The sequence below is a fragment of the Gossypium hirsutum genome, chromosome A08 (genome assembly GCF_007990345.1).
Source record: "Gossypium hirsutum isolate 1008001.06 chromosome A08, Gossypium_hirsutum_v2.1, whole genome shotgun sequence".
NCBI classification, from domain to species: domain Eukaryota; kingdom Viridiplantae; phylum Streptophyta; class Magnoliopsida; order Malvales; family Malvaceae; genus Gossypium; species Gossypium hirsutum.
In genome coordinates, this window is record NC_053431.1 from 96,386,749 (window position 1) to 96,413,334 (window position 26,586).

The 26,586-nt window shown below is 35.2% G+C and overlaps 1 protein-coding gene and 1 pseudogene across 1 annotated transcript; one reads left to right on the plus strand and one right to left on the minus strand.

Annotated features, from left to right (window-relative positions):
• The first annotated feature begins 1,674 nt into the window (after nt 1–1,674).
• On the plus strand, nt 1,675–8,916 carry LOC107895670 (probable inactive purple acid phosphatase 29; annotated as a pseudogene).
• Nucleotides 8,917–16,399: 7,483 nt separating this feature from the next.
• Nucleotides 16,400–17,856, minus strand: LOC107897168 (uncharacterized). The gene has a single exon (XM_016822522.2). The coding sequence runs from the start codon at nt 17,780–17,782 to the stop codon at nt 16,868–16,870; it is 915 nt and encodes a 304-aa protein (XP_016678011.1). The 5' UTR covers nt 17,783–17,856; the 3' UTR covers nt 16,400–16,867.
• Between the last annotated feature and the right edge of the window lie 8,730 nt (nt 17,857–26,586).

Here is a 26,586-nt window from a genome sequence, read left to right on the forward strand (position 1 = left end):
GAAGAAGAAGTATACATTGAACAACCACCTAGATATTGCAAACAAGGACAAGAAGACAAATTTTATCGTTTGAAGAAAGCTTTATATGGACTAAAGCAGGCTTCGAGAGCATGGTACACAAGAATAGATGAATACTTTTAGAAGAACAGATTCATGAAAAGCCCATGCGAGCATGCTCTATATACAAAGAAAAATGAAGTTGGTGAAATCATGATCGTGTGCTTATATGTGGATGATATGATTTTTATGGGAAACAATCTAGGTATGTTCAATGACTTTAAGAAAGCTATGACTAAAGAATTTGAAATGACAGATAATGGTGAAATGTCATACTTTCTTGGAGTTGAAGTGAAACAAATGAAAGATGGAACATTTGTGTCTTAAAAGAAGTATGTGGAACAAATTTTAAGAAAATTCAATATGAAAGATTGCAAGCCGACAAATCCAACGTTGTTTAAAAGTATCATTGGAAGTTTAAGATACTTGACTATCATATGGCCAGACATCATGTACGTAGTGGGAATAGTTAGTAGATACATGGAGAAGCCAAAACAAGATCACTTGATTGCAACAAAGAGAATTTTAAGATACATCAAAGGTACGTTGGATCAGGGTTTATTTTATACATACTTACAAAGTTCAAAATTGGTTGGTTATTCAGATAGTGATTATAGTGGTGACTTGGATGATCTCAAAAGCACATCCAGATATTTATTCCATATTGGCTTCGCAGCATTTTCATGGTCATCAAAAAAGTAACAAACAGTAACCCTCTCAACATGTGAAGCAGAATACATGGTTGTTGCAACATGTAAGTGTCAAGCAATTTGGTTGAAGAATATTTTGGGTGAATTATCTATTATACAAGAAGGTCCAATTACAATTTATGTTGACAACAAGTCCACAATATCTCTTGCAAAGAATCGAGTGTCTCATAGTTGAAGCAAGCATATTAATACAAAGTATCATTTTATTTGAGAGCAAGTGAAAAATAAAAATATGGAGTTAGTTTACTGAAGAACAGAAGATCAATTGGCGGACATTTTTACGAAGCCATTGAAAGTGGACATATTCCATAAACTCAAAGAAAAGCTTGGGATGAAAAATTTGGTTTGATGGGGAGTGTTAGAAATCAAACAAAATTTTCAAAGTCAAAAATTGCAACCAAAGAGTTTGTATGCAAATTGGCTTTCACCTCATGAAAATGATAAAGCTTATTATGTTGGAAATTTCATGAAAAATCAAGATGGTAGCAACATTGAAAAGTCCTACAAGGCAAGGCATGTACAATGGATAAGTATTATCCTTTATGATATACTTAAGGGATACGCAATCATTAAGGCTTACTATGTCTATATATATATGTAAGTAGAATTTTATAAAGTGTGTGTAAGTGTTGGAAAATATTAGTGAGATTGAGAGAAAAAAGAAAAAAGAAAAAAGAAAAAAGTGTGTGTGAGTTATAAAAGAAAAGCTAGCAGCAGCTAGTATAGAGAGAAAAAAGAGTTTGTATTAAGTTTTATTTGTGTGTAATAAAATTAGTATTTGAGTTATTTTTATTACGCTTCCAACAGGCCTAAGGTCGTCAGGTATATTTCTATGTATGTTCCAATATGAAAACAGCTTTTGAGAACTGACAGTCAACAGTTATTGGGTAGCAGCCAAGACAAATCCTCGTTTCATGCTATGAAAATCATATTTAATAATACTATGCTTTCCTTTGTTTCCTTATTTAAAGTTTGATAGGAAACTCTAAACCCCCTCAAAAAAGCCCCAACAATGGCACTAGCTTTTTTGCTTGTTTACAGCAAGTGGAAACTTTGGGTGTCACTTCCTTTACACGGTTTTTTTGTAGCGATGGTTGTGCTTTTGCTTTGTTTTCTACCAATTAACCTTTTGGCAGTCGTGAGATGACAATCTCCGCCATTATAGCTATCGCAGAAGCTGAGGTTTGGTCGGACTGGGGAGTTTAAGATACTACAAATGGCAGACAGGCACTATGCTGATGGTAAAACAACACCGTGTTTGAATATGTTGCCTAGTCAGGTTCATGGTTGCTCTGATCTCAACACTAGTTTGTTTATCCAGTGCATGATCGAAGCTGAGAAACCAAATTTAGGCTTCGTTTGGATGGGCGATTGACTGCGGTGCGGTGCGTTTAACTTACTTTTTGTCTCACGCTACAGTATCGCTACAGTATCTAATCTCACCGCCACCGCTGTTTTTACACTAACCGCAGCTAAACGCACCGCCCATCCAAACTCACCCTTAATTGTTTTCACAGGTAATCCATTATCCGATACAATCCTTTGACGCTTACTCATCGTAAGAAAAAAGAAACTTTTTGTGATGAAACTATGAAAATTTTAATCTTTCATTTGCCAGAGTAGTATAGTGTTGATTTTATTTATCTGGTGACCTTATTGGCCAAAACCCTTAGCTTTATTAATAGGGTGATCTTTTCTTACGTTAGGGGATAACATCTTTGGATCAGATACCAAAAATTCAGCCAAATCATTAAATGCAGCGTTTGCCCCTGCAATTGCTGCAGAGATTCCTTGGGCTGCTGTATTGGGGAACCATGACTAGGAAGGCACCTTATCCAGGGAAGGGTTATGAAACTGTTGGAGCTAAGTGCAACAAATAGCAAGGTTCAACAAAAAGCTTGCCGAGCAAGAATCGAGACTTGCGGCAGAAACAAAGAAGAAAAATGAAATAAATTTTAAGCAAAGCTAAAATAGAGAGTATATGGATGAAATCTTGATTGAATTCATTCATTTTTTTAAAATGGCATAAAGCCTATTTATACAAGCTTACAACTTGACAACTTAGTTGGAATACAACTAAGTTTCATCATTACATCCACTTAAAATAAATCACCACCTACTACCACTAACAAACTTAAGTTTCATCATTACATCCACTTAAAATAACTCACCACCTACTACCACTAACAAACTTAGTTGGAATACAACTAAGTTTCATCATTACATCCACTTAAAATAAATCACCACCTACTACCACTAACAAACTTAGTTGGAATACAACTAAGTTACATCATTACATCCAAATAATAATAATAATAATAATAATAATAATAAAACATGTGATTGCTACATGCTAACCATTGCTTCAATACTCCTCCTTGGTTTGCATGGAGCAAACACCTAGCTTCCTTCTTAGACATTCGAACCTTGTGACATTAAGGGCTTTAGTCAAAATTTCTGCAAGTTGATCCTCAGAATTACAATGGATCAGCTTCACTTCCTGAGCTTGCTTCATTTCTCGAACAACATGCAACTTGATGCTGAAATGCTTTGTTCTTCCATGGAACACTGCATTTTTAGCAATTGCAACTGAAGATTGGTTGTCACAGAAGATCTCAGTAGCTTCCTTTTGATGCACTTTCAAATCAGCTAAGATTTTCCTTAGCCAAATGGCTTGGTTGACAGCACTTGCAGCTGCCACATATTCTGCTTCAGCAGTAGATTGAGCCACCAGACTTTGCTTCTTCGAGCTCCAGCAAAACATGGCTGAACCAAGGTTGAAAGCATACCCTGAGGTGCTTTTCATGTCATCTATCGAGCCAGCCCAGTCACTATCAGTGTAGCCAACCAGCTTCAGATTTCCTTCCTTGCTGTACCTTAAACCATAGCTCAAAGTGCCTTTGACATATCTAAGCACTCTCTTAGCAGCTTGTAAATGCTTTTTATTGCAACAATGCAAGAACCTTGAGAGCAATCCTACAGCATACATTATGTCTGGTTTAGTGGCAGTTAAATATAACAGACAACCAACTAGACTTCTGTAGGTTGTTTCACAAACCTTCTCAAAATCACCTTGGCTCGATAGTTTTTCTCCAACAGCAACAGGTGTTTTAGTTGCTTTACTGTTTTGCATGGAGAACTTGGTCAGAATCTTTGTGGTAAAGTTTCTCTGACTTAGAAATATCCTATTTTGTGCTTGAGTCACCTCCATTCTAAGGAAATAAGACATTTCCCCTAGATCAGACTTTTCAAATACTTCTTGCATCTTTGTCTTGAAATCGACCAGCACTGCTCGATCTCCTCCTGTCACCAGCAGGTCATCAACATATAGGGATACAATGAGCTGTGTTTGTGTCCCTTGCTTCTTGACATACAGTGTTGGCTCACTCTTGCTTCGATCGAATCCCAAATTAGTCAAGTAGCCATCGATTCTGCTGTACCAGGCCCTTGGAGCCTGTTTTAAGCCATATAGGGCCTTCTTCAGTTTGTAGACCATATGCTCTCTGCCAGCTATCTTAAACCCTTGTGGTTGTTCAACATAGATCTTTTCATCTAAGAAACCATTCAGAAAGGCTGATTTCACATCGAGTTGATGGATCTTCCACTCGAGCTGTGCTGCTAAGGCAATCAGTAATCTGATGGTGTCTAGCCTGGCCACTGGTGCAAAGGTCTCCAGGTAGTCCAGGCCATACCTCTGACTGAACCCCTTGACAACTAGCCTTGCTTTCAGTTTATTCAAGGTACCATCAGCATTTTGCTTGGCTTTGTACACCCATTTCACCCCAATTATCTTCCTTTTGACTGGCCTTTCAACTAATTCCCAGGTCTGGTTCTTCTCAATCATGCTAATCTCCTCAGCCATTGCCTGCTTCCACTCTTGCTGAGCTTCAGCCTCTTCAAAATTACTTGGTTCAGCTATGGCTACATGAGCTCTTTCATAAATCTCAGTCAATGGTCTTGTTCCTCTAACTGGTTCATCATCAATGTCCATTTCAAGAACATTTTGATCTGGCTCAGCTTGATCTGCTGCAAGTCCTTCTGAAACTTCCTCAGGTTCATGTTTTTCCCAGTTCCAACATGACTTTTCATCAAATACCACATCCCTACTGACTGACACTTTCTTTGTTGAAGGATCCAAGATCCTATAGCCCTTCTTAACAGTGCTGTAGCCTACCAAAATACCAGGTCAAGCCCTTTCAGACAATTTGTCCCTTTTGACAGCAGGTACATGAGCATAACAGATGCATCCAAAGACCTTCAGATGAGCCAGTGATGGCTTGAATCCAAACCAGGCTTCGAATGGAGTCTTCTGATCCAAGGCCTTGGTTGGAAGCCTATTTTGAATGTAGTTTGCAGTGTTAACTGCCTCTGCCCATAGTGCTTTAGGCAGATTCTTCTGAATCATCAAGCACCTGGCCATATCCATCAAACTCCTATTCTTCCTTTCACTGAGGTGTATATGTGTTGGTAAGTTGATGTTTGATGCCTGCCTTATCACAGAAGGCTTGGAACTGAGCTGAGGTGTACTCAGTCCCATTATCAGACCTTATGGACTTCAACTTGCAACCTGTTTCAGTCTCAGCAGCAGTCTTGAACTTCCAAAACACTGAGGCCGCCTCTGATTTCTGTTTTAGGAAGTAAAGCCAGCAATATCTTGAAAAATCATCAATGAACAGTATGAAGTACCTGTTTCCACTTAATGACTCAGTCCTCATAGGGCCACACACATCAGTGTACACCAGTTGGAGTTTTTCAGAGGCTCTCTAGGCTTGATTCGAGGGAAATGGGAGTCTGGCCTGCTTTCCTAGCTGACACACTTCACACACATCATCATGATCCACTGAGTTGATGAAGTTTTCAGCCAAGTCCTCTCTGACCATTCGATCCATCGATCTGAAGTTGGCATGTCCCAGTCTTTGATGCCAAAGCTTGGATTCATCTGATGTGACTGTGTAGGCAATGTCTGACTCCCTGGTCCAGTCAACTACAAAGCTCTTATTAGCCATAGGAACTGCCATCAGCTTGGATCCACTTGGATCATTGATTTGGCATTGGTTGTCTTTGAACACAACAGAATAACCTTTCTCCTGCAACTGAGCTATGCTGAGCAGGTTTCTGTCAATTTCAGGCACCAAAAGCACATTTGAAATCACTTTGGCACCTGTGGGGGTGCATATCAGCACATCACCTTTGCCTTCAGCTTGAATAAAATGTCCATTTCCTATCTTGACTTTAGTTCTGCAGCTTCTGTCTAAAGACTTGAAGATTGCAGCATCAGGTGTCATGTGGTTGGTGCATCCACTGTCTAGAAGCCAACCAGATGAGAACCTTTCTTGAGCAGCTGAGCATAACACAGCAAAGACTTGCTCCTTGGTCACTGTCCTCCTTATCTACTCGAGCCTCAGCTTTCTTCTGTTGAAACTGACTCTGCCTTGATTTGGCCTTGCTCTTGCAGACTCTCTCAACATGACCCTTCTTTTTACAATGCTGACATACAGCATCTGGATTGAACCAGCATTTTTCTTTTGGATGACCAGCCCTTCTGCAGTGCTTGCAAGTCTAACCCTCTTTTCTTGCAACATCAGTCCTTGGCTTGTCTCTCCAGGCCTTCTTGCCTTTGTAGGCAGTGTTTGTTCTTGCCTGAAAGGCACCTTCTTGATGCTCCTCCAGTCTGCTTGCTCTTCTTTGCTCTTGAGCATATAAAGCATTGATCAACTCTGTCAGGGAGATGGTGTACAGGTCCCTTGAGTCCTCGAGAGATGAGATTTTTGCCTCATACCTCTCGGGCAGAGTTGCAATAACCTTCTCCACTATCCTAGCTTCCTTGAGTTGCTCTCCAAGGAGCCTTATGCTGTTAACCACAGCCATAATCCTGTCAGAGTACTGCTTGATAGTTTCTTCTTCCTTCATCTTCAAATTCTCGAAATCTCTCCTTAAGTTCAGCAACTGTTGTTGCCTTGTCCTCTCTGTCCCTTGAAACTCCTCTTGCAACTTGTCCCAGGCTTGTTTTGGTGATTCACAGGCCATAATCCTTGTGAAAATCACATCTGACACTGAGTTCTGGATGCAAGACATGGCTTTGTGCCTCTTGGTCCTCTCATCAGCATGCTGCCTGATTTGAGCCACTGTTGGATTGCCTCTAAGTGGCTCTGGTTCAACATCTGAGTTGACTACCTCCCACAGATCGAAAGCTTGTAGGTAGGTCTTCATTTTAACCACCCATATGTGGTAGCCTTCTCCATTGAAGACTTGAGGTGCAGCTGGTGAAAAGCTTGATGAAGCCATGAATTTGTATAACAGATCCATTAAGAAATAGGCTCTTGATACCAATTGTTGGAGCTAAGTGCAACAAATAGCAAGGTTCAACAAAAAGCTTGCCGAGCAAGAATCGAGACTTGCGGCAGAAACAAAGAAGAAAAATGAAATAAATTTTAAGCAAAGCTAAAATAGAGAGTATATGGATGAAATCTTGATTGAATTCATTCATTTTTTTAAAATGGCATAAAGCCTATTTATACAAGCTTACAACTTGACAACTTAGTTGGAATACAACTAAGTTTCATCATTACATCCACTTAAAATAAATCACCACCTACTACCACTAACAAACTTAGTTGGAATACAACTAAGTTTCATCATTACATCCACTTAAAATAAATCACCACCTACTACCACTAACAAACTTAGTTGGAATACAACTAAGTTACATCATTACATCCAAATAATAATAATAATAATAATAATAATAATAATAATAAAACATGTGATTGCTACATGCTAACCATTGCTTCAATAGAAACACATAGTAGGGTTGAAGCATACACTATTTCAAGTCAATCTATCTGAAGCACGTATCATAGATGGTTTTGACAACTATAACCTAGAAGTGGGTGGGGTTGAAGGCTCTAGTTTTGCAAACAACTCAGTCCTCAACCTCTACTTCCTTGACAGTGGCGATCATTCCATAGTTCCTTCTATCTGTGGCTATGGCTGGATCAAAACCTTCTCAACAGCTGTGGTTTCAACGCACCTCTACAAAACTTCAGGTAAGAACCTCAATTGAACTGTCAGTGGATGCCATCTTTGTATCTAATAATAAACAATTTATGTTTATATCTCAGAACGTCTACATGAGGCTACCAATGGCTCAAAAATCATCTGTGTTAGGGCTTGTGTATTTTCACATCCCACTGCCGGAATTTGCTAGTTTCGACGTATCTAACTTCACTGGGGTGAGACAAGAAGGGATTAGTTTGGCTTCTATAAACTCAGGCTTCTTCACAACAATGGTAGAAGCAGGCGACGTGAAGGTTATTTTTACAGGCCACGATCACCTCAACGACTTTTGTGGTCAAATGACTAGAATACAACTGTCTTATGCTGGGGGTTTTGGTTACCATGCGTATGGGAAAGTTGGGTGGTCAAGGAGAGCCAGGGTGGTGGTGGCATCTTTGGAGAAGACAGATGAAGGAGGTTGGGGGGCAGTGAAGTCGATTAAGACATGGAAGCGCCTTGATGATGGGCATCTCACTATCATTGATGAGCAGGTCCTGTGGAGTAAGAACTTATTCCTAAAGTTTGATTTTGCCATCTACTTAGAGGTGGAGGGTTTTAAATCTTTTATTAGTACTGCATGTAAACATCTCTAAAGATGTGCAAGAGTTGTTGAAGTTCTATTGCCTATGCATGTTAAAAATATATCAAAATAAAATTTTAAACTAAACGTGCAATATATATATATTCTAAAATAAGATCAAGGAAATCAATTTAATAAGTTATTGTTTAATAAACATGTTTATTTTGTATGGATTGTTGATAAACTATAGAAGTATATATAATTTTCAAAATTTTAATCATTCTAGTCATCCAATAAAATTCTATAAATATAAAGGACTAATTCATGAGATGTCCCTAGACTATTGCTTAAATTCTAAATTGGTCTTATACTTAAAACAATTCATTACGTTAGCTTAGGTGTTTACATGCTAGCTTAAGGTTGCGTTTGGGATTGCTTCTTAAATCTTAAGAGCACTGTAGAAGTAATCCTAAATAAGTTGTGTTTGGGATGCAGAAGCACTTTAAAGAAATGCCAAATGGAAAAGCTGGTGATAAGCTTAATGGCATTTGGGTTTTAGGGTTTGAGATGTGAAAATTTCATTTAACTCTTATTAAATTTCTTTTTATGTACCCAACTACAAAGTGTGGTTAAGAAGTATAACTTGAATACATTATTTTTATAATATTTAAATTACATAAATGTATGGATTTTATAATAATTGTTATAATATTACTAATATCTAATATGATTTATATACTTAAATTAGATTACATAAATATCATTTCAATTAACTAATTTAATAGTGTTTATTATTATCGAATTAACAACACTTGTTATTACATGAATTTTTACTTTTCAATATCATGTTTAGTATGAACAATTTAACTTTCAACCGCAATTTTTAGCAATTTTTAACTGCAACGCCAAACACTAAAAATTAATAAACTACACTTTTTCGTAGCACTTTATCATAATACTTTTCAAAATGCAACTTTTCAAAAGTACTTTTGCATTACAATAACAAAGCCAAATAGATCCTAAATATAACATTTAGATCCTAAATATAACATTTAACATATTTAAAACAATTCTCTCTCTCTCTCTCTCTATATATATGTGCTTTTCATATGATAACTTAGACTTGACTTTTTAAAAAAACATCTCTACTAAATTTAAATGATAGTCTATTCTTTTTTATTATGTTAGATACAAGTTGTGAATGCAATAAATATGTGTTTAAGATTTGATATAAATGTTCAAATATACTCCACATCAAAGATTAGTGAGAATTTAATTCTTATTTGGGACAAAATAAAATAATTGAAAAGTCCTTTAAACCAAACATCAAAGTATCTCTAAGAGTAAAAATGACGAGTGTTACACTTCCTATGGTGGAGTCCACAGTGGGTGCCAATAGTCCTGGATTTAACAGTGGTGTTGGTAAGGCTACGAAAAAAGTACGCACCAGGCCGAAACTATAGTTAGACAAAGACGATCTGATGGTGGGCAGGAATGGGCAAAAAAAAAAATAGCGATCAGATGTCTCTAAAGTATAGTATAAGTAAACATTTTTAGGGGATTCATCTGTTAAGGAGCAAAATGCTTTCATGGAGGAAAATTTTGCCCTAACAGAAGGTGATGTGTTAACTGAATTCGTTAAAGGTGTACCGTTGATCATGTTCTCTAATAGGGTACAAAAGTATATTGAATGTCATATGGCTAGAACAATTATCATAAAAATGCTGGGGGGGGAAAGATTGGATTTAATGTGTTGTTGAACAAAATTACCTTACTATGGAACCCAAAATGCCCGATTCACCTTATGGATCTTGAGAAAGATTTATTTTTCTAGTTAGATTTCAGGACAAGAACAACTATAACAAGGCTTTAGTTGCGGAATCGTGGGTAATATTTGGACGGTATCTGACTGTTCGGCCATGGTCACTGGATTTCTCAACCACCCAAAGTGGGATTGAATCGTAGGTTATTTGGATATGGCTTCCGAGATTACTAGAGGGGTATTACTCAAATTGTCTTCTCAAGGCAGTTGGTCAAAAAATTGGACCGCTGGTAAAATTGGATGTTGACACGGACTGTGCTCGCAGGGGACAGTTTGCACAGCTGACGGTCTGTGTCGATTTGAAAAGCTACTGGTGTCCAAGGTTAGAATCAATTGCTGTCTTCAATGAGTTGAATATGAAGGCTTGCTAAACATTTGCTTCAAGTGAGGGCTTTATGGGCATAGAGCAGATTTGTGTGCGGGGGATAAGACGACAACACCGGAGGTAGAATCTAACTATTCTCGTCCAGTTATGGAGAAGTCGAGTTTTGAACGAAAGATGGAGGAGGAGCCTTTTGGGTCTTGGATGGTGGTAGAGTGACAGAAACGAAGAGGTTGAGTTACAGGTGAAGGGAGGAACGATGGTTTCGGCAGTCTAATTGGGGGATCGCATTTCGCGACACTTGGTGATTTTAGGGAGAAAATCAATTCACTGTTAATGAAGAGTTTGATGGTGAAATGGGGGAAAAAATTAGGAACATATCAACAGGGTACGAGATAATGGAGATTTAGGATTACAAGTGACAAAAAGTAGACCTTTGGAGATTAAGGCTAAGAAGGGGGCAAAGGGTAAAAGTGTGATGATGGCCACTGGGCCAAAAGCTTGTTCATCAGCATTAAGGCCTAATAATGGCAGATTTGGAATGAAAACTGACATTGGGCAATGGGCATTTGATGATGGATCAAAATTGGGGTTGATGGGTGCGGCTGATAGAGGAAAAATATTGTACTACCAGTAAATGTTTCAGCAAATTTGAATAAAGAAAAGCATATTGCAGTGCGCATAATGGAAGGGAAAAAATTGGGTTCGAACATTAATAAAGAGATTGAGATTTTTAGATTCGGTGGAAAATATGTCGCTCCCTAAGAAACACACTTGAGAGCTCAAAATGTTATATATGGACAACGAGGCAAACCACTAGACGAGATGATGGAGAATCAATTGCATGACTTGGTTGAGTTGAAATCAGCAATGAAAGGGTTGGTTTGTGATATTGAAAGGAATCCAATTCTAATGTCTCAAGTTGTCAAGGAAGTGATGGTTGATGAGGACGATTGCAGTAATGAGATAAATTGTTAATTTCTGTTGTTTGTGGGTTGGATTTTATGTCTCTTATTATTATTGTTGTTTATGAACACAAAAATATTATGTTGGAACTGCCAAGGAAAAGGGCGCCCTAAGTTCCATAATTTTGTAAAGGAATATGGAAAGGATTTTTCTCCCAATTTGTTGTGTTTGCTTGAAACTCGGGTTAATAGTTCTAGGGCCGATGGCATTATTGTAAAAATTGAGTATTTTAGGTTATTTTGAGTTGAAGCAAGTGGCTTCACTGGTGGTATTTGGTTATGTTGGAATGAGAATTTACTGATAGATATTCTGAAAATTCATTCTAAAATGGTTTATGTGAAAGTTAGTAGCACACAGAACTCAGATAGCTTCTTTTGCTTAATTGTATATGCTAGTCCTCAAATTATGATACGAAGGAATTTATGGCATTTTCTGGGTTCATTAGCAGATTTGGTGAAGGGACCTTGGATCTTAATTGGTGATTTCAACTTTATTATTGATAGTTCTGAAAGAATAGGTAGCACACCTACCTCACAAATTGGTTGTAGATGGTTTTGTGAATTTTTTATTTAATAATGCCTTGTGTGACTTGGGTACGAGTGGTGCTAAGTTTTCTTGGTGTAAACGGGGTTTGTCACAGGATTGGATAGGGTCGTGTGCAACTTAGAATGGGATTCTTTTGCGCTAGAATGTTTAGTAAGGAATCTCCATAGGTTAAAATCTTATCATAGGCCGATTTTAATTTCTCTTAGACCAAAGGCTAGCAAAGGTAATAGACCTTTTCGTTGTCTTACAAGTTGGATGATTCATGCCGACTTTAGAATCCTGGTGAATGGGAGTTGGAGCAATGAATTGGAGGTTGGTGAGAACTTGGAGTATCTTCAGGAAGTGATCAAGGTATGGAACATATAGGTGTATGGAAATATTTTTGTGCGCAAAAGGAAATTGATTTTTGAATTGGAAAGTGTGCAAAAAATTCTGGATGTACGATTCTTTCTAATGCTTCGTAGTTGGGAACTTAAAATTCGACAGGAAATTGAAGAAGTGTTGACACATGAGAAATTTTTATGGTTTTAGAAGTCTAGAGTGGAGTGGCTCTGAAATGGTGATAGTAATACATCCTATTTTCATAGTTGTACCTTGGCAATACTAAAGCAGAACAGGATAGAGGGACTCCTTATTGTGGTAAATTCCTTTTATTATCATGTGATGAGACGAGTAATCTACTTTCAATGGCTTTCGATGAGGAAATATGAAGAATGATTTTTGGTATGTCCCCTCTAAAGGCTCTTGGTGTGGATGGGTTTCAGGCAAATCTTTTTCAGTCACAGTGGGAGGTAGTGGGACAGTTAGTATATTCTCTTGTCAGGTAGAGCTTAGGGGGGGTCAATTGTTGGATCCTAAACTGAACAAAACTTTATTGGTATTTATACCGAATGTTCAGAGTCCGAAAAGAATTTCCCAATTTAGACTAATAAGCTTATGCATGGTGTTATATAAGATCATTACAAAGATAGTGGTTAATAGATTGAGACCAATTATGGTAAAGCTGACTCGACAGAACCAAGCAAGCTTTATTCCCGGGAGAGATATTACTTATCATATTGTAGTTGCACAAGAAGTGATGCATTCTTTGGAAAGCTTTCGGGGTAGTAAATGTGGCATGATCTTGAAAATTGATCTAGAGAAGGCTTATGATATAATCAAATGGGATTTCTTATAGGACAAATTACTAGAGGCTAGCTTACCCCCACATTTAGTTACTATATTTTTACATTGTGTCTCTTTTTTGTCTCTTCAGGTTCTATGGAATGGGGCTGTTATAGATTCTTTTCAGCCTTCCTGAGGTATAAGATAGGGAGATCCTCTTTCTCCTTATATTTTTGTACTTTGCATGGAGAGGCTTAAGCATATTATCGAGGAGGAAATTGAAAAGGGTAGTTAGAAAACTTTGTTTCTCTCAAGAAGAGGTTCGCCTTTATCTCATCTTTTCTTTGTTGATGATTTTATGCTTTTTTGTGAAGCTAGTAGGGATCAAGTAGCAGTGGTAAATAGCATTCTGGAGAATTTTTGTTATTTTTCTGGGCAGAAGGTGAACAAAAGTAAATCCAATGTGTTTTTTCTCCTAATACGCTAGGAGTTGTTGCTGAGACAATATGTAGTAGTGCGGATTTTAATCGTGTTGAATATCATGGTACTTATTTCGGGTTGTCGTTGCTGCATAATAGAGTTACAGTGAATACTTTTGATTTTGTAGTGAATAAAGTTCTACAAAACTTGTCTGGTTGAAAAGCGAGGAAACTTTCGATGGCAGGTTGAATAACTCTAGTATGGTCAGTCCTCATAGCTATTCCAAAATATTTTATGTATATTGTTTGAATTCCTATTTCTGTGTGTAATGAGATCAAAAGAATTGCTTCTAATTTCATTTGGCGGACTAATATTGATACAAGAAAAACTACTCTTATATCTCGGGGAGATTACTATCGTCCACTGGATAATTTAAGGTTTGGGATTGTGAAGCTAAGCTACTCAGTACAAAAATGAAACTTGGTTACCGTTTTCTCTTGAATACTGATGCGTTATGGGCCAAAGTGGTAAGGAAGAAATACAATGTACAATGAGTACTTTTGATTTCTATTTGTGGTAGTAATTGTTCCTTTGTATGGAAATTTTTAATGAGGGTTTGGTTGGAAGTTATTGGTAATATCTCTTGGTCCATTGGTGATGGTCGCACTACTAACTTCTAGAATGATGTGTGGATTAGGTAGTTTGGACCCTTATGGGAAAACTTTAAAGTATATGATCAACCAGATAACACTTTACGCGTTTGTGATTTGGTGACTAAAAATGGTCTCTGGGATTGGGATTGGCTTAATGATCTTGTTCCAAGGCATGTTTTAAGGCAAATTGCAGTAATGATGCCTTCAAGTGTTTAGGCGAGACCAGATTGCTTGGCTTGGACATAGATGAAAAAGGATGGCTTTTCCTCCACTGAAACATATAAGAATTTATTTATTGAAGATAATGATGGTTCTGCTATTTGAAAGGTGATTTGGAAAGCTCGGGCGCCTCAGAGGGTACGTGTTTTCTTATGGCTTTTGTGGCAAGATAGACTGTTGACGAATTATGAAAGAAGACGAAAACACATGACAGATGACGATAATTGTATGTTGTGTAATGGTGACTTGGAACCGGGGGTTCATACAGTTCGTGATTGCTCATTTTCTAAAGTTGTATGGGTAGCAATGGCTCCAAGGCAAGCTCAGAGTATCTTTTTTTCTCTGCTGTTTAAGGAATGGCTTTTATGGAATTTGCAGAATAAAAGTAACTTGAGTAACGATGATATGGATTGACAAACCCTATTTATAATATTGTGTTTGGAAATATAGAAATATGGTTGTGTTTTCTAATTGTCACAGGTGCACCAAGCCATTGTAGATACAAGTTACAATTGGGCCAGGGGTTATCTCGATTCAAATATGAAAATGAAACTGCCAAGACCCATAAGGGCATTTTCGAGTTGGTCGAATCCTGAAATGGGTTGGATAAAGATGGATTCTGATGGGGCGGTGTCGATTAGTGGGCAAAGTGCTTCTACTGAAGGAGTGTTAAGGGATTCGAATGCAAATTGGTTGTGGGGTTATACGATGAGCTTTAGTAAAAAATCAATTTTTAAAGTTGAGACAAGAGCAATGTTGGAAGGCTTTTTTATAGCTAGGGAGAAGGGGTTTAGAAAGATTGAAGTTGAGTGTGATAATGCTCTATTGGTAGAATTAATATTGTTTGGTGGAGGAGCTAATAGTAGCTTAGTGGAATTAAGGTTATTACGGCAGTTGCTGTGTCGAAGATGGGAGGTTCGTGTTCGACATATTCCAAGGGATTAGAATAAGGTTGCGGATCACATGGCTAAATGTATTGACACAAGGGATCCTTTGTTGCGTTTGTTTGCAATTCCACTGGTTTCGGTTAGAGACTTGTTGGATGAAGACCGTTATGGGTCTAGATCTATTTAACTTATGAATTGGTTATTGTAATCGCTTAGTGCTATCTCTTTTCTACAAAACAAAAAAAAGGACTAGTGAGATTTTAATGTCCAAGCTAACAACTAGGTTAGTAAAACTTAACTATTAAAATCCTAAATCTTTCAAAATTTAGTTAAGATGTTTTAGAGTTTTAAACCAATTTAAAATATTGGAATTTTGTACAATTAAGTAAAATATAAAATATACTTTTCTGCTAATTGGTAAAATTTACTATCATTCATTATATTATGCATAAGTTGTGAATTTAGTCCTTGTATTTTAATTTGATCGTTTTTAGCACATTTATTTTTTGAATTTGAAATTTTAGTCCTGACTAAACAGTAATTGTTAAATTCATTAGGTTTTGTTATTTCAAAAATCTTATACAGCAAACATATGATTACATATGATGGTTTTAATGGCTGTCATTTTGCGTTAATACTAAAATTTTAAAATTCAAAAAGTATAGAGACTAAAAATGATCAAAGTGGAGAAGACAGACTAAATCTACAACTTTTCACGTATATAGTACGAGATTGATCATTATCGTTTGGATGAGAACTAAAATGTTAAAATTTGAAAAATACTTGAACTAAATTGATCAATTCAAAAAATATATGATTAAAATGATCAATAGTATGAGGACTCGTAACAAAATTCAATCTTTATAAAATATAGATGTAAGCCCATTTGAAATAGATTTGGGCTTAGCTAATTTCAAATTCAATTGGGTATATATATCAAATAAATTTAAGAGTTCATTGAATTATTATTACAATTTAAGTGAATATTATTAGGCGTTGTTTAAATTAGACTAGATCAATTGGTTAGATTAGAAATCAATTAAGATGTCGATTAAGGAAGAGCAGTTAAATCTATTAACCTACAAATCGCAAATTGATTGAACCAGATAAAAAAAACTGATTGAAGTGGTTTTGTCTATTTATTTGATTTTGATGCTTGTATGATATTGGTAGGTAGATATGGAACAATCTTTTTAATCTGTCATTCCCATTGTCTTATATTTGTTCTTATTCCAAGTCTATGATATTGGTAGATACATAGGGAACGATTAGTCGCACCATTTCCTCATTTCCCCTACTTAAATCCTAAAAGAAATTACACAATCAATTACAGATCCAGAAAAAAAAAAAAGGGGTTGGCACCTTCATTCATACCATTAACAATAGTAATTTGAGGGCCAAACAATCAGCTAATTCGTTCTACAATGAGACGATGATGTGAATTCAACTGTACATTTGGTCTTCCTATACAACTTAGATGGTGTCTTTGAGCAAATCTCAACCATGTACACTCAATGCAGCTGCTTCTACGGGTGGTAATGATATTAAGACCCCACACTCATCTACCGTACACATCATTTCAACCTCACCGGTGCGATTGCGTAATTCGAATGCATAACACCTTGAGTCCATGAAGGCAAATTAATAGCAGTATGCCACCAAAAGCAGCAGCTTGAAGCAGCGGTTGTTCTGCCGGAGTGTTCGCCACCAGATAAACGCAATCTTTGGTGATCAAGATCCAAGCTAAACTCTCCAACAGGGACTTGATAGTTAAGGTTTTTGCTTTGTTCTCCGTTGACAGTCTGCAAATGATCCTTAAACACAAACCTCCCATCACACAAAATGTAGTAACTGATAATCCCCTGTAAGAGATCAACTTCCCCCCTGCAACCAAAACCTGTTTACGGCACATGCAAGATAGGCACTCACCGGAAAACGTCGACGACGCCAGAGCATCAATACCGGTATAGTAAGGAAGGATAATGGAATCCAGATATACACTCGCATGCAGAATCCCCGAAATGGTGGAAGCTTCCAAGAATGCGTACCTAGGGTCCTTATCCACTCCATTGTCGAACGCAAGAGACGAAATTTGAACCAGTTGAAGAATTGCCGGAGCAATGCAGGAGAAAGGGTATAAGATGTTGATACGTGAGCCCTTGGCTAATGCCAATAGGATTAAGGGGAGTGACAGTGGACCTGATGGCAGAAACAACCTCTTGGACTGACTCAAGCAAGGCCGCCCTCTTCTCGATATATCTATCAACATGATGACCAGTGTTGCAAGGTACGGAGCAGTGGCGAGGAGAAGAACGAGAATGTCGACGACCTGCGGGTAATGGCCGGGATAAACGCTGTCACAAAAGTAATGGAAGGGGCAGTTGATTGGATCCAGAGTTTCTTCTACTTGCCATCGGGTGCATTTGAAGAAGGCCAAGCGGATATCTTCCAGGTCCCATCCCGGTTGAAATGCTGGATGTAGAGTTTGGCTCTCCATCATGTTGTTTGCGTTCCATTTTTTCTCTTTTGTTCTTTTGCAGGGACTTTATTTTATATGACTTTAAGTAAAAGCAAAAAATGCAGTTGCTGTCTTTTGATGAAGAAGATAATAGACCCTCTATCTGTTGGGATGCTTTAAGGTTGGTGAAATTGGATGATGAAGTTCTATCTATCTTTTATATTCTTTTATAACATTGGTAATCTCTTTTATAGGAAATATTGGTATCCCTTCAGTAAATCAAAATTCCCAAGTTTTATTTAATTCAAATGCTTTTTCCTGAACCTTGGGAAGTCTGTGTATATTAAGGGTACATACCATTTTTGGGGACCTCCAAATAAGTTGAAGGTTTTGGAAATAATAACAGTTTTTGAGAAAGTTGTATATATATATAAAAAAAAATACGAGGGGATGGTCGTAATTTAGATAATTAGAATATATTTGGAGAGGGAGGTTTGGTAGGCATTCATCAACTTAGGGATGAGAGGTTTTGAAGCAACTTGGGTCTCAAGAAATGCTTTTGAGTCACGAGCGGATGACTGATTGTTACTGATTTTATGACCCATTAACAATATATGAGTGCCACAGCCCGTGTGAGTTTAAGTTTTATTTTTGACAAAATAATTTTTTTGCACACCAACTTTATAAAAAAAAGTTGTTTTAACTTTTTGTTTAATTTTTTTTGTCTCTAGTACTTATATTTTTAATTTTATCAAACCACCTCAAAATGAATTAATAAGTTAATGTTTATTAATTTTACTAACGTTTAATGATTCTTATTTTTGTAAAAATAATTTTTATTTTTTTTTAAATTTTTAAAATTTTAAAAAATTAATTAAATGCTAAGGTAAAAAAATTATTGATGACATGCCAGAAAAGTTAAAAACATTAAATTTTTCATCCATTTTTGGGTGATTTGGCAAAAAATAAAAATTTAAGGACTAAAAAAATAAAAAAATAAATAGAGAACTAAAATAACTTTTTATGTAAAATTGAAAGGTCAAATAAGTTATTATACTTTTATTTTTTGGGTTTTGGTTTATACATTTTGTGGGTTTTATTTACGTTGGTATGTAGTTATATATTTATACTGTAAAGACATATATTAAGTTAGCGTTATTCATTAATCGAGTCCAATTTAATTAGGGAAATTACTTTAATATTTTTTCGTATTTAAAATAAATTATATTATTTGAGGATACTTTAATCTTTTTATTTTAAAAATAAAAATATACTTCTGGTGAGATTTAAATCCATGTTAATTGGATTAGCAAAACCTTAAATTTACCACTTAACTAAAATTTTATTTTAATGTTATATACATTTTAATTTTATTATGCACATTTTATTGATACTATCAATTATATATCTATACTATTATTTAAACTCCTAATTAAGTTAATGTCATAAGTCAACGGAAGATTATAGTGTATCGATTCTTTAATAGTATTTTTAACTTCTTGATAATGCTTATATTTGTATAATAATTTTTTTTAAATATCATCTATTTTCAAGTATCCACTTTTATCAATTATAGTGTATTGACTCTAACATTCATTTTCTCAATTTGATATTTGATTCTAATATATAATAAATTTACATTTAAAATAGGGTAAACTATTAAAATAGTCACTTTTATTTATCTTAGGTTACATTTTAGTTATTTATATGTAAAATGTTATGTTTTAGTCACTCATTGAGCCGTTAATTGCCGTTAACAAAGTAATAGTAAGCTGACGTGGCACGTTAAGTAATCATTTCAAATAAAAATTTAGGTTAATTTATACAATCAGTCCTCATATCTTTTTTGTCTTGAGCAATTTTTTTCATTTTATGTTCTTTTAACTTCCCTTTTTTTCTTTTTTTTTCCACTCTTTTCTGCTTCTCTCTCTATTTTCCCCATTTTCTATTTATTAACGTAGTTTTTCTATGTTTTTCATTTCTTAAAAATAGTCCCTATACTTTTATTTTTTTGAACAATTTAATTTATTCGAGTGAGGCGAGCTTGTGGACTAGTTTTAACAAATGAAAATCATAGAAAAATTACATTAAAAGGAATGAAGAAGGAAGGAAAACAGAGGGAGATACAGAAGAGAATGGGAAAAAAAAGAAGAAAAAGTTAAAAGAACATAAAATAAAAAAAATTAAATTTCTCAAAATGAAAAAATATAGGGACCAATTGTAAAATTTAACCTAAAATTTTCGTTTGAAATGATTATTTAATGTGTCATGTCAGCTTAATGTTACACCGTTAACGATAATTAACGGCTCAATGACTAAAATGTTACAACACGATAGCGTAAGTAACTAAAACGTAACTTTTTAAACATGAGTGACTAAAATGTAACCTAAGGCAAGCAAAAGTGGCTATTTCTATAGTATACCCGTTAAAATATTTATACTAATTAAAAATATATATTATTTTCATATATGTATATTTTTTTCGATAATCTTCATCATATAAAAAATTTTAGGGTAAACTACAAAAATAGTCACTTTTGTTTGTCTCAGATTACATTTTAGTCACTTCTGTTTGAAATGTTACGTTTTAGTCACTTATGTTATCGTTTTATTACGAATGGTCACTCTACCATTAAGCTCCGTTACCTCCCTAACGGCGGTCCTATGTGACAGCCCAAATATGTTTTAATTGCCAACTTTGATGTCCTACGTGGTAGTCCAAATTAAATTTTATTTAATTAAAAATCTATTTTTGTCTCAGCAACTGGGCATCCAAGTTGGCATTTAAAACCCATTTGGACTACCACGTGGGATTGCCATTAGGGAGGTAACGGATTTTAGCGGTAGAGTGATCACTTCATAACAAAACAATAATATAAGTAACTAAAACGTAACATTTCAAATATAAATAACTAAAGTATAATTTAAGGCAAACAAAAGTGACTATATTTATAATTTAGCTAAAATTTTATGTAAACATATATATACTAAAAATTTGATCCCGCATCACAAGTTATATTCCTAATATAAAACAAATGTGAGGACCTAGCTAGTTGCTATTGTGGCCGTGAATTTGAGGCCTACTTTTTTATTTTTGGGTAGAGAATTTAAGGCCTATATGTGGCCGTATCGCCAAAGATATTCATAAAACATCATCCATACAAAACTTGTCACGTTTTGTATTTGTTAGATTCTTAATTGCCAAGTTAGCCCAAATAATTGTCTCTTTTATCTGGAATATTTCTAAAAAAAAAATCCTTTAAAGCACAAAGTTAAAAAAGAAGAAGAAGTGTATTTTATTGATTGAGTCTTAAATTAATTGGTATTTTATTATTATAAAAAGATGTAGGTTTGAGTGTGTTGGAGAGTGTGTCCTCTTATTTAAATGTTAAAAAGTGATTATAGGTAGTTTTAAGTATTATATAAAAAAGGGGCATGGTAGGGATACAAAGTGTTCAAATATTAAAATGATATTATTTTATTCATTATTGTTGAGTGTAGTAGTAGAATATATTGCAGAATTCAAGTTCGAAACTTGGGGGTGACTAAAAAAATTAAGATTTTTAAAATTGGATCTATAGTCAAATCGATCATATCATTGATTCTTAATTCAATTAATCTAATTGATTGTTTCAATTCAATTAAATAAATTATTAAAAATTACAAATAAATAAAAAAATCAGTTAAATTTATTTTAACCTAAATAAAATGATTCTAAACAATTCTTAAATCAACTAATCTAACCCCTCTCTCAAACAATATTACCTAAAACATGTATTAAAGATCCCTTGCATATCAAAATAAATATTTGTTCTTTTTTTTAGAATAGGAACAATTACAAATACAAAAAATGTGGAGCCAAAACCTTTTTGTTTGGAGGGGTTTCCAACGCCTTATCATACTCATTTTTGCTTGCCAAGTGTTTTCATGAGAAACAAATAAGAAAATTTAGGAATTTATACAATTATTTAATTGTGTAATTACAATTGTGTAATTGAGTTAATGTAATGAATCAAATTTTCAATCAATAAAATTATTAAAATAATTTTACGTATTTTAAATAAGTTATATTATTATGAGGGTATTTTTGTCTTCCTTTTATTTTTAAAAAATAATAAAAAGTTACAAATGTTAAGATTTAAACCCCATGCCATCATAAAATGGTTACAAATGTTAAGATTTAAACCCCACGTCATCAACATTTATTTTTGGGAAAAGTACATCAGCAGTCATTAAATTTTGATTGAAATAAAATTTCAGTCACTAAACTTTTAAAAGTGGCAAATCAATCACTAACATTTATGAAAAGTGACAAATCAATCACTAACGTTTTCTAAAAGTGACAAACCAATCACCTAAGCCCATTTTTCGTTATAGACCTAACGAGACAGTTGACGTGGCCCGTTAGGATGCCACGTTGGACATGAACATATGTCCATTTAATGGGTAATTAATTTTCACTGTGTCAAATGAAAAGGAAATTAACTTAATGTACCAAAAACCCAAATAAAACATGATAAGAAATTGAAGAGGCAAAAACAATTTGGTTAAAGAAAAAAAATTATCTAGGAGAAAAGGGAGAATTATTGAAATTTTTAGGGAATCGTTGGAGAAGTGATTGAAAATACTCGAAATTGGGGAATTATTATGCAAATTTTCACCATTTTCAGAATGGTTAATAGAAGAGAACCAACCGGAGGTGTTCCATTGATTGTAACGGGTAAGTTTATTTCAAATTTGAGTTATTTTTGGGTTTAAGAAGGACATGGTTCGGATTTGGTATATGGTTTAATAATGTTTTTAATTTGGGTTCATTGTTTTTCGATTTTAAGGGGATTTAGGCTTATGATTTTTTGATTTGTTAGTTCAAATATGTTGCATTCGCCCGGGCTTGACATGGGGTTATGCTTTTATGCTATTAATTGTTTAAATTCCTGGGAATTGCCATGGGTTTATGTTTTTTTTTGTGTAAGCTATTGGAATTGAAATTTGTTTAAAAAATTGTTTAGGGTTGTAAGGTATTCGAATTTAATGGGAGTAAAACATGTTGTCTTAATGTCCTTTGTTTTGATTGATGAAACAGGTGATGCATGCAAAATTTAGATAGTGTACTGTGTATGTTTGTATTGTATAGTTTGCACATGTGTTGCTTGGTTATTATCTGCCATGTGCATGACAAAACTAAATATGTTTGTATTAAAATGTTTGGCATATAGACCTAGGTTATGGATGCTTGCCAAATATTAGATAGTAACTGAATATTGTTTGCCGTTTAGTGTGTATGAAAAAGCCAAAGACCTCACTTCCTTTATTGTGACTTTTGATGTTAAATTTGTTTGGTAGGTTTAGTTGATGATGAATTTAATGAGAGTGAGAGTGAAGAAGAACTAAGTGATTTTGATGGATTTGATTGTGCAATAGGTGATGATGTAACATCTCGAATTAGGGCCTAGTCAGAACAGTGGTTTCGAGACCATAAATCTGAGATAGAAATAACTATTTTATGATTATTATGAGGTTTATGTTATTAATGCATGCTTGTGTGAAAGTTTCATGAAGAAATTCTATGCATAAAATGTCTAATTGCATTTTAGGGACCAAATTGAATAAAGCTCAAAACTTGCATTCTAGAAGCTTTAAGCATGAAATTGCATTAGATTATGAATTAGAATGTCCTAATTAGAAATTTTACCAATTTCTAAAATTTTGGACAAAAATGGACATGCATAGAAAAAAATTGGAAAGAGAAACCCTAAGGGCATTTTGGTCATTAGGTAATTAAAATAATAAAAAGGGAAAATCAAACAAAAAATATGTCCATCTTCCTTCTTGTCTACCGAAAATCACAAAACACCATAGCTGGGGTTTTGTTCAACATTTCCAAGCTCAATAGTAAGTAGCCCTATTTTTAAAGTTTTTTGTATTTTTAAAGTCTCGGTAACATGATCTACCTATTTCTAGCGATATTTTGAGCTAGGGTTCATGTATGAAAATTGACCCATGCATGAAATGCTTGTATTTTAATGATTAATGGAGGAATATGAATGTTTGATGCATGATGAACATATGTTACTAGGTGGTTTTTAGTGAAAACACCTAAATGATGGACTTGTTTGTAAGAGTGAAAAAGTGCGTAATAATAATGTGAAATAAAAGAAAATATCGGCTGATATGAGTATATAAAAGGTTCATCGAAGCTTGGGTAATCAAGAAAATGCATGCATTTCATTTTACGAGCCTAGGGCTAGATCGTAAATATGTGAAAGTTTAGGGGTCAACATTTAAATTTGCAAAAGTACAATTTATGGACCTGTCTGAATAATTTGAAAAATAAATAAGTTAAATTTGGCATTATAGATCAAGAAAAACGTGAATCGAGACTCGATTGAGGAAAGAATAAAGTATACGACGACTAGGCTCGATTACCACCGTTTTGTACCGAGGTAAGCACATATGCAAATAATGTGGTATGGTAGTATGTTTTAAATACTTTAATATAATGTGATAAATGATTTATTATAATTATGAATTATATGCTCATTGATTGTTATGAAAGCATGAATGTTATTATGGTCGTGATTTCCGACGTTACGAGCAAGTATGATGGAGATACTATATGCAAGTGAGAAAAAAATTCCCGTGTGAACCTTAGGAATAGTTTAGGATACAAGTGACATATCACCAGGAACTAAGGAGTTCGAATTCGTTGAGTGGTCCAGGTTCGTGAGATATGTGGCATCCGAGCTCGTTGTGAGGTCGGAGTTCATTAGGGATGTGTTACATGTTATGTGGTAGCTTCGGCTACATTTGTATATGAGGCACTTATGTGCAAGGTTTTCGTGTATCCAATAGTATTCCGAATGTTCAACGGGTATTGTAAAGAATGTAATGAGAGTCCCTAGAACGACATTTGAAAGATGTATGGTTATGGATACTTACGATGAGTATAGGTATGTATGCTAGACCTATGAGTAATGCTTAAATAAAGATCAGTTTACGATGTGCAAGTATATATATGTGCATATGATGAGTAAGCAAAGAGGTTTGAATGAAAGAATAATCTTTATATATATTATCATGTTTTTGCATGTTAATTGTTTACCACTATTGCATATTATTTGCATGTGGACTTACTAAGCTTTAATGCTTAACCCCTTCTCTTTTTCCATCCTTTGTAGTTCCACCAAGCTAGCTTGGGGATCGGAAGCCGTTGGAGTACTCGATCACACTATCAAAAGACTATTGCGTATAGTGAAATTATTTTATTATTTTGAGTATGGCATGTATAGGAAACTTGGTCATTTGGTGATATGTGTCGTGTTATTTGGCCAATTTGTGAAGGCCTATGATACTGATGATTCATTTTGTAATGGCCATGTGATATGGCTCATACTTGATCATTTGGGTTGTAATCTAATTACCCATGCATGCATGTGCTCGTGTTTTGATGGTAGGACATGTTATTACTTGGTCATTTGGTGATATGTGTCGTGTTATTTGGCCAATTTGTGAAGGCCTATGATACTGATGATTCATTTTGTAATGGCCATGTGATATGGCTCATACTTGATCATTTGGGTTGTAATCTAATTACCCATGCATGCATGTGCTCGTGTTTTGATGGTAGGACATGTTATTGCTTGGTGAATGCATGATAACGATGTGATATGTGGTTGATCGATGAATGTATGGTAAAGTATCAATCTAGTGCTAAAGGATAAGGGATAACCTAATATCTTAAAAGGATTATGTGCATGAATACACAAATTGAAGTTATGGTAACAAGTTTAATAATGCATGAAATTGGTGTGGAATGCCTCTAAATGGTGTAGCAAATGAGTGTACAAAAAATGACATTATGAAGATGTGAGAGTGCCATGGTGTGGAATGTTTGAGTGCACAAATATGTCATCTTGCATGTTATATAGTGTGTTTGAATGTATAAGTGATTGATGGTGACTATTGGCTTGGAAAATAGCCTCCAAAAAGGTCCACACGGGTAGACACACAGGCATGTGTCTAGGCCGTGTGTGACAAATGGTCTGCCTCATGGGAGTGTTGAATGGCTGTGTGTCCTCTGCACCGAAAATTTCTATGTTAGTATGCATGGTAGTAAACACACGGGCAAAGACACGGCCGTGTGTCTTAGCCGTGTGGAGGACACAGCCTAGCGCACGGGAGTGTGCCTTGGTCGTGTGCCCCTAAATGAATGATGACATCATAAACAGAATGTCTAGGTTTTTGGACACTGGCGATGACACGGGCATGTCTAGGCCGTATGAGGGACACGGGCCAAGGACACGGGCGTGTGCTCGGCCGTGTGAAAACCTCTGTAGGTTCGAAATGAAAAATAAATTCTAAAAATTCCACACGGTAAGGGACACGGGCGTATGCATTGCCTCTAAACGGGCGTGTGAGGTTTAAACCTAGAAACCTTTTTAGAATTTTATTAAGTTCTCGGTTTAGTTTTGGCTTACCTCTAATGTATGTTTTGGACCTCGTAGGTCCATGATAAGGACAAAATAATTTTGTTTGGTCAATTTTAATTTGCAATGAAATTTTATGACCCGTATTTTTCAAAAATACCCTGTTTACGTTCTGTAATGCCTCGTACCTTGTCCCGATCTCGGATACGGGTAAGGGTGTTACAGATGATGTGTTTAATAATGCTGGAATGAATGTATGTGATAGGATTAGGATTAATTTAGATGGTCTAAACATGGATGATATACAATTAGGGGAACTGTTTGATAAGGATAAATCTGAAACATTAAATAATGCACATGAATTAGACTCCAATGGAAAAACTTAGCTTGAGTTCAACATAGAAACTAACATGAATAATC

Excerpts from the sequence above, each read along its gene's own strand:
- LOC107897168 (XM_016822522.2), bottom strand. The coding sequence starts at position 17,782 with ATGATGGAGAGCCAAACTCTACATCCAGCATTTCAACCGGGATGGGAC.